The 9,381-nt window shown below is 40.2% G+C and overlaps 1 protein-coding gene across 1 annotated transcript in view; it reads left to right on the forward strand.

The window, feature by feature from the left end:
• LOC117175513 overlaps positions 1-9,381 on the forward strand; it is a 265,411-nt gene that overhangs the window by 143,368 nt on the left and 112,662 nt on the right. The window contains exon 8 of the mRNA XM_033365220.1: positions 650-707. Within this exon, the coding sequence (XP_033221111.1) occupies positions 650-707 (58 nt within the window). The remainder of the gene's footprint in view (positions 1-649; positions 708-9,381) is intronic.

Here is a 9,381-nt window from a genome sequence, read left to right on the forward strand (position 1 = left end):
GGGTGCACGAGGCTTTTGCTGGATCGTCGTATTGATTCCTTTACAGACTGTAACCACCTATCTCACGGTTGTGAGACGTGGTTATGGCTGAAATTTTACAGCATATATTATACCTGTAATTAATTAGAGTTATCCTGAAATTAAGTTTAAAAAGTGGAATAAAAAAGGGAATTTATGTAAGAAGACGTAAGATTCCGTTTTTATAAAAAGGCGTTTATTCAATAAACCATAATCTAAGCTTTTACATTTAGATTTCTATCATCTATCTAAACTTTGGCAAATAATGCGAAATACGCTGAGTAAAATATGCACTCTAGATCCAATTCTCTTTATATTCGTCAATCCGAATGTATCTATTTATAAAATGAAGTGATTATATAATTTCTTTATTGTCACTCTTAAACTGTGAAGAGGATCACGCATGGGTATCTCTATGATACTAAAATAGACAAAACATTTAATTATTAATTAAATAATTCTTTGATGATATATCTTATCTGAACACACATCTCTTTTTGATTCTAATTTCCAGAAATCATAGCTAGATTTTAATTCGCGCAAGAGATTCACTCCCTCGACTAGTTCCCAAGGAGAACCCCAGGACTATTCTTCTGTGAATGAATATCTCTTCTAACGTTTTAATTTTCAGTTTGGCCAGATAATGGCACTTCCTAGACTAGGTTTCGAGGAGAACCCCGAAGCTATTCGTCTGTGCGCCTTATCCTTTGAAAGTTACTTTCTTGCCTACTGTAATATTACTACCTAGCAAAAGACACCTCCAAGGTGTTATTCAAATGTTAAATCCTTTATAAATCCTTAACGAAGGATTATTTTTATAAATCTTTGGCCTCACGGGCAAGTGCTAATGGCACGGTACAAGGGACACTTCCCTTTAAGTTTGAAAACTCGAGTTGAGGCCTGAGAGGTCGCACACACTTTAGGTCCTCGGATTAGCCGCGCGAACAAAAGAGGCAAAGACAAGAGCGACGCAACGCAGTGCTAAGTGAGAGAAATCTCAAAAATTAGAAACAGGTATTTATTTTCCCTTCTGGAAATTTTCTCTAAAATTTTTAGTAAGACTATTTCTTTTCTCGAAATATAAACAGATTTCAAAATTCAATTCGTCTGCTTCCTGGACTAGCGTTCATGGAGAACCACGAGGCTATTCGTCTACAGATAACGGTTAAAACTTTGAAAGCTAAAGTAAATGTCAATTTATTTAAATGCGCGATGCTCAAATAAAATTCTCTCGAGATTATTCTCTCTTTTCAAAAATTACACAAGTCACAACACTCTAAGGCGAAAGGCTGAGATTTTTACTCAAAAAGAATAGGTTTAAAACACTTTTTAGAATTCTCGTAGTAAATACCAATATCTAGAAATTAACTAGAAGAGAGATTCCTCTAGTCATTGCTAGTATTGGTTATTAGATCCTCGCGGTTCAACCGCGAACCCTGCTTTTTAGCTGTGCGGGCACTTGCCGGTAGGATTCGTTTCCTTTCCAGAATCCAGCTAAATCTCCATTTCTTGGTGATGGGCCACTCTTGCTTGGGGGTCCATGATTTGTAGCTGTCCCAAGTTGTCTCGAACTCCGAGGGATGTTGCCTCCAGGGTTTCTCCGTGCTGTGATTTATGGCTGTCTTCAGCCTTCTCTCTCGCTGCGCCTCTAGTTTGAGGGTTTTGACTTCCTCACTCCGTACTGCCGGCAGGAGAATTTCTTCTGGGAGCGGCACGACGCCATGTATGATGGGCTTGTTGACACTTTGTTGATTATCTTTCTCGATCTGTTTCCGGGATTTTGCAGGTCGAGAGCCCTCGTTCAGAATATCGCCCGCGAGAGCGTCGTGGCGACTCCTTCAAACCATGAATAGTCCTTTTCGGGGCAATGCATTTGCCGCTTTCCACTCCTTTTCGGCTCGGCTCTCCGGTGGAAGATTTTCTTTCGTGCTTGGTGTTGCTTGCCTTTCTGTCTCTTCCGTGTTGTTTTTGCTTGTACTCGCCCTTTGTTCCTCTATTTTCACGATTATCGGTAGATTTGATGTTGTATCCTTCATTTGAGGTGGTTTCTCATTCAATTTTTTCTTTTCAGGGATTCTTCCTTTTTCCTGCCTTTGTGGATCTGGATTAGGATTGTCCTTGCTCTTGCTTGGTCCTGGTTCTTGTGTTGTTAGTGCCGCTTCTGGGCATAAGAAACTTTCATACGTCTGATTCTTCTTCACCCCTCGGCGGCATTCACGGGGTATTTTAGGCGTATTCACTCAGCTTATATTTTTCTTCTGATACCGGCCATGTTGGAAGATTGTTGGTGGCTTCCCTTATCATTACATCTTCCTCTACAATTTCTAGATTGCATTGGATTCCTACGTTCAAGGGTACTTCTTGTGGATCGTATTGGGTAGATGAGTCTGCCATTTTCGTAGTTTTCACTATGACTGACCTTTCTCATTTGACGCTGTTGACCCAGGCTTCTTGGGTCCAGCTTTCCTCACATTTTCTTCATCCCCTCCATTGTTTTCCTTCTAACGGTACTTTCGGAGGTCGTTTGCGTGGTACTGCCCTCTCTCTTTCCCGTTTTCAGCACGTTCCAAAATATAGACGTTTGTGGCAATTTTCGTCTTCACTCTGTACGGTCCTTCGTACAGCGCTAGAAATTTTGCAATTACCCCCGTCGCTGTATGGGATACGTTGCAGTCCTTAACTAATACTCACTCACTTATTAGGAAGGTTACGCCCTTTTTCTTTTGATTCAGCCTGCCTAATTGTTTTTCTCTCTTTCTCTTAATTCGTTATCGTATGACCGCATTAAGGTTCGGCTGATTGGCGGCCTCTTGAAGGGGCGTGGGCGGTAGTTTGTACGTCCACCATTTTTTCGGTTTTCTTCCGCATAATGCTTCATATGGCGTTACCTCCGTAGTGTCGTGATATGATTCGTTGAGTATTGTTTCCACGTTTTCTACTTCAGCGAGCCACGAGTTATGTTTGTCTAGAGGTAGGAGGCTCCGGAAGAGTCTAGCCAACTCGCGATTGAATCTTTCCACCATATTGGCTTGTGGGTGTCTGATTGATGTGACATACATTTTGATTCCACGTTCATTTAAAGCTTGTCGCTATTTGTTGCTTGTATTCTGGGTTCCCCTATCCGAGAGTATTTTTTGGGGCCGCCCAATCTCTTCCGTGAATTCGTCGATTTTCTTTATTGCAGCTTCACTCGTTGCCTTGCGCACCGGGTAAATTTTTGTAAATTTTGTAAATGTGTCAATCATCACTAAAATGTGCTCACATCCAAACTTTGTTTTGGTCAAGGGTCCAAAAAATCATTTGATATGAGCACTAGGGGTTCTTGTGATAGCACAGGCTCTTGTAGTGCTTGTGATGCTTGTGTTGCAACTTTGTTGCGTTGGCACGAGTCACAAGTAGCGATAGCCTGACGCGTAGCTTTAAACATCTTTGGTGCATAGAACGATTCCCTGAGTATTTTATATTTTTTCTCTGCTCCTGGATGTCCATACGCTGCGTGGCATTCCCAGATAAGATCTTGTAGAATTTCTGTTGTGATAAAGATGCGGACAAGTGGTTCCATCCAAATGATAGATAGTGTCATTGATTATCTTAAAATGTGCTCTTCTTTCAGGTTCTGACTCTATCTCCTGTTTGAATAATTTCAATCGCTTGTCTTCTCGTTGTTTTACTGAGATTTCTCGGATTAATTGTTCCATTTCTTGGGTCCAGTTGCAGTTCATTCTTTTATAGCTTTTTTCTTCATGTAATCTGCTCAGTACATCGGCCATCACGTTATTTTTTCCCGGTAGATATTCCACTTTAATGTTGTAATCTTGTATTGCGACAATCCAACGAGTGAGTCGTGCGTTTACAAATTTACACGTTCTCAGGAAAGTTAGCGCGAGGTGATCCGTTCGGTTGATTATAGTTGCGCCGTGTAAGTAAGTTCTGAATTTCTGCAGTGACCATATAATAGCCAGAAGTTCCTTTTCCGCAGTGAAATATATGATTTCAGGTCCTTTTAAAGTCCGACTCGCTAATGTAATAATTTCCTTTCCTTACGCACTGTTTAATTGATAAATTACGGCGCCGAGCGCGTAGTTACTTGCATCGGTTTCGAGATAATAATTTCTCTTCGGACCTGGAAAATATAACATTAGCGATTCTCCAAAGAGTCGTTTAACTTTCTCGAAACTCGCTTGGGTCTCATTGTCCCACTTCCAGGGTACTCCTTTCTTTATTAATTTGAGAAGCAGTACTGTTTCTCCAGCATGTTTGTCGTTAAACTTGGAATAGAAGCTTATTAAACCAAGAAAACCTCTCAGTTGTTTTACGTTTCTAGGTGCTGGAAAAGAGTGTATACTCTCCATCTTCTCAGTATCGGGCTTTATTCCTCTCGTTGTGAGAATGAATCCCAGAAATTTTGTTTCTTCTTTGAAGAAATTTGATTTGCTGAGATTTAGCGTCAGGTTATTCTCAGAGAGTCTTGCTAAAATTTCGTCAAGGTGTTCTAAATGTTGCGCATTACTTTCCGACGTGATAAGGGTATCGTCTACAAAAATGATGATGTGTTCACCGATCCCTTGTAATACATGGACCAATCCTCGTACGAGGGCGGCAGTGATCGTTTTCATGCCGAATAGGACTACTCTGAATTTGTAGCTCCTCCCTCTATATTGGAACGCCGTTTATTTTCTGGAGGTGGGATGTAGTGGCACCTGCCAGGAACTGCTGGTCATGTCCAGATTTGACATTATACTCATCCCTTTGCATTTCTCCCAGTCCTCAATTAAAATGTCATTCAGCCTACGTGCGTTCAGACACAGTCGGATCGTTCCATCTTTTGTTATTACAGGGACGCTAGGGTTAATATACGGACTATTTGATCGTTGAATAATCCCCATTTTTAACATCCTCTGCACTTCATCGTCTACCTTTTCACGATGCCCAATGGTATTGGGTAACTTCGTCCAGCAAAGGGTTGGCCTTCTCTCACTTTTAATATATGTTGATATTGCTTGAGTAACCCAGGTTCTCGCCGGAATACACTTTTGTGTCTCCACAGGATTTCTCCAAGCCGTTTTCTCTCTTCATTTGTGAGATTCACATTTTCGCTTATTTTTTTTTAATCTCGTCCTGTGAGACATTTAAAGGTAAATCTTCTGTTGCTGTTTCTTCTTTTTCTATTGAAATCTCCTCCCATTTAATTGAACCTACTGCCTCTGATTTTATGTTACAGAGATTGTAACTCTCATTGGGTCTCTCTTTCTCTTCATCCTGTGTGATACGAATCGCTGGTTGGCCCTCTAGATATGGAAACGTAAGAGTTTTCGTATCTAGATTGATATTGGCTCGGTGCTCGTCCAATACATCGATTTCTATGATATAGGTCCTAGATAGGCGGGGCACAACGAGAAAAGCCATTTGTAATAAGATACTAGGTAGCTGTACGTCCGCGTATACTTGCTTATTGAGGCGTACCGCTTTGCCCCCCACTAGCCCGGCGACGGCCACAAATGCCAGCGGTAGGCTCGGGTAGCGGCTGAATCTCTCTAATTTGTTGTTTAGAAATTCTTCCGAGATGCATGTAATCTCCGCCCCCGTGTCAATTAGAGCTCTCGTGACAATGCCCGCAATTTGCACATTGGCTATATAGCACTTCGATCTAGATTTGGGCGTTTCTCCTTGAGTTTCTTCCAAAAGGTCTTCCCGTGTATTGGTTAATACGTTTGCCTAATATATTGTGTGTGGTGCCACGTCAACTTACGAGTGTTCTTTTTCTATTGACGTGGCTCCTGTTCATTTCCCGCGTCACATATGGACTCCTCTTGTGATATGGTAAATCGTCGTTATCGTTTGGCGCTTCAATCTCCATATTCTGCACCTTGAAAGGGGGAGTGTTAGAATTCTGTCGCCATGAGTTATTATCTTGTGGAGTACGCTGACCCCCAGGACCTGAGTTTGGCTTGATTCCATAGTTATTTGATCGATTTCCTTGATTTTGTTGTATCCAAGTTCCGTTATTCGATCGATTTTGAGTTCGTGGATAACCATTGTTCTGTGGATTATTTCGCCAATTGCCTTGATTATTATGGTTATGTTCACGTTGAGGAATGGGACGATTTCTTTGTTCAAAGAACCCAGAATTGGAATTTCCAATCTTATCAAATTCCTCGAGAAGTTGGATCAGCTGTTCACACTGGCTGATGCCTCTTCCAATGATTGCATATTTTATTTCATCGCTGAAATGTCCTGCAAGGTTCCTCATCACTTCCCCCTGTTCTGGGACAGGTAATAGGTCACTCACATGTGCAAACATTTTAGTGGCATATTCTGCTCTCGACTTATCCTTATTTATCTGGAAGTGTCCTAATTCTAATTTTTTTTATCTCGTGTTGGGTATGTTCATTCCAATATCTCGCTTGGAACTTTTCCACTAAGGTTTCAATGGTTGTAACATCCCCTTTTATAACCAGCTACCAAACACTGGGTGGCCCTGATAGGGATTTTTTTATCAGGTACTGGGTGTCACATAGTCTGGATCATACCACCTCCCAATATTGTTTTAATTGCTTGATATAGCGCATGGGACTTCCTTCTCCGTTGAATTCGGGAAAGACATATTTGATGGGGGGTTTCGCAAGCGCCACGTGATATTGTCGGTGCAAGGTGATATTGTCGGTTATTCGCTCGGCAACTCTAGCGTGGGCGGTCTCGAGTCTGTTGATTTGTGCTTGCATTCGCAGCTCACGATCCTCCATACTTTGAGTTGTGTTATTCGTTGCCTTTAGCGAGCGGCCGATACTAGTTTCCAGTGCCTTCATCCGTAACTAGAGATTTCTCTCTCTCTTTCTTCCGCCTGTTGTTCATGGTATTTTCTCTCCTCGGCTAGAATACGCTGAGTCCGTTTCTCCAGTTCTTCGAGGCGTTGGTTGATATGGGCCCATATTTGCTCGGAGCTGGGTTCATATGCTCCTTGAATGGAAGCCGGTATTTCATCCATACTTTCTATGCTTCCATTTGGAAGGGCAGTGTTCACCTCTTCTGATATTTCACTGTCACTGGACGATTTTCTCATCACTTTAGACGAACGTAAACTGTTTTTACTCATTTTGAATTCACAAAAGTTTTTCGATTTATTAACAGATCGCGAACATGGGCTCATAAAAAACTGTCTTTTGAAAAACAAGAAAGTGGTTATTTTTCACCTCACTTTCTTTCTTTTTTTTTTGCTTTTTACGCGTCACTGCACCTTTAGTTCATTTTTCCCTCGATCTACTGATCGCGAATTGTCGAAGAAATTTGAAATCGAGGGTTTCACCCTGTAATATTATCGTTTCTTTCACGGTCTGGATCGCCGCATATTGTCCACGAAACGCGAATCTTGATTCACTCTCAAAGGTTACATTTTCATTAAAATCCTCAATTATTGTGTACCGCTCCCGAAAAAATATTTTAGTTTCCGTGATCACAACAATTTGTCCGTTACACTCCCGACTAATCGTATACTGTTCGTACGAGACATTGGTAACTTTCACTAGTACGCGAGTCTTTTCTCATGTTCGTCGATAATGTCTTTTATTTATAAGAAAAAATGTCTTTCAATTTATTTAATTCAACACAGCTGTTCTGACAGGTGTGTGACACTTTAGAAACGCATGTTTCTTGCACGGTCAGCGAGGTATCGGTCAAGCCGTTCCATACTCGTTTCTTTCTCTATATCGACTTTCATATTCTCGAGCATTCTATCTAATTCTGCCATTCCTTGTGGCACATTTTTCTGCCTCGTAGGCGGTTGTAGGTGAACACGTTTAAAATCTTTGTCTCCCTTAAAGAAGGTTTCTACTCATTTATTTCTATCCATTCTAATTTTTCGCGAAAAATTGGAAGGAACCTTACTTCTTTTTCGACTCACATGCCCCACGTTGGGCGGCAATTTGTAACCCGCCACAACTTGAACGTTTAATTCGAAGTACGTAGCAATTAATCACACCTGTAGTGAATTAGAGTTATCTTTAAATTAAGTTAAAAAAGGGAATTCATGTAAGAAGACGTAAGATTCCGTTTTTATAAAAAGGGGTTTATTCAATAAAACCCTAATCTAAGCTTTTACATTTAGATTTCTATCATCTATCTAAACTTTGGCAAATAATACGAAATACGCTGAGTAAAATATGCACTCTAGATCCAATTCTCTTTATATTCGTCAATCCGAATCTATCTATTTATAAAATGAAGTGATTATATAATTTCTTTATTGTCACTCTTAAACTGTGAAGAGGATCACGCATGGGTATCTCTATGATACTAAAATAGACAAAACATTTATTTATTAATTAAATAATTCTTTGATGATATATCTTATCTGAACACACATCTCTTTTTGATTCTAATTTCCAGAAATCATAGCTAGATTTTAATTCGCGCAAGAGATTCACTCCCTCGACTAGTTCCCAAGGAGAACCTCAGGACAATTCTTCTGTGAATATCTCTTCTAAACTTTTAATTTTCAGTTTGGCCAGATAATCACACTTCCTAGACTAGGTTTCAAGGAGAACCCCGAAGCTATTCGTCTGTACGCCTTAACCTTTGAAACTTACTTTCTTGCCTACTATAATATTACTACCTAGTCTAGAGTCCAAGGAGAACCTCGGGTCTATATGTCTGAAAATATTACAGAGTACTATTTAAAACAAAATTGCTACGATGCAACAAATGAGAGGCAATGTGTTCTCGAGTATTTGGTTTTTTCACCCTTTTAATATAAAAAGTAAACGTTTAGCAAAAGACATCGCCGAGGTGTTATTCAATTGTTAAATCCGTTATAAATCCTTAAAGAAGGATTATTTTCATAAATCTTTGGCCTCACGGGCAAGTGCTAATGGCACGGTACGAGGGACACTTCCCTTTAAGTTTGAAAACTCGAGTTGAGGCCTGAGAGGTCGCACACACTTTAGGTCCTCGGATTAGCCGCGCGAACAAAAGAGGCGAAAGCAAGAGCGACGCAACGCAGTGGTAAGAGAGAGAAATCTCAAAACTTGGAAAGAGGTATTTTCTCTTCTGGGAATTTTCTCTAAAATTTTTAGTAAGACTATTTCTTTTCCTGAAATATAAAAAGATTTCAAAATTCAATTCGTCTGCTTCCTGGACTAGCGTTCATGGAGAACCACGAGGCTATTCCTCTACAGATAACGGTTAAAACTTTGAAAGCTAAAGTAAATGTCAATTTATTTAAATGCGCGTTGCTCAAATAAAATTCACTCGAGATTATTCTGTCTTTTCAGAAATGACACAAGTCACAACACTCTAAGGCGAAACGCTAAGATTTTTACTCAAAAGGAATATATTTAAAACATTTTTTAGATTACTCGTAGCGTGTTG

This window comes from Belonocnema kinseyi, chromosome 6 (genome assembly GCF_010883055.1).
Source record: "Belonocnema kinseyi isolate 2016_QV_RU_SX_M_011 chromosome 6, B_treatae_v1, whole genome shotgun sequence".
Classification (NCBI taxonomy): Eukaryota; Metazoa; Arthropoda; class Insecta; order Hymenoptera; family Cynipidae; genus Belonocnema; species Belonocnema kinseyi.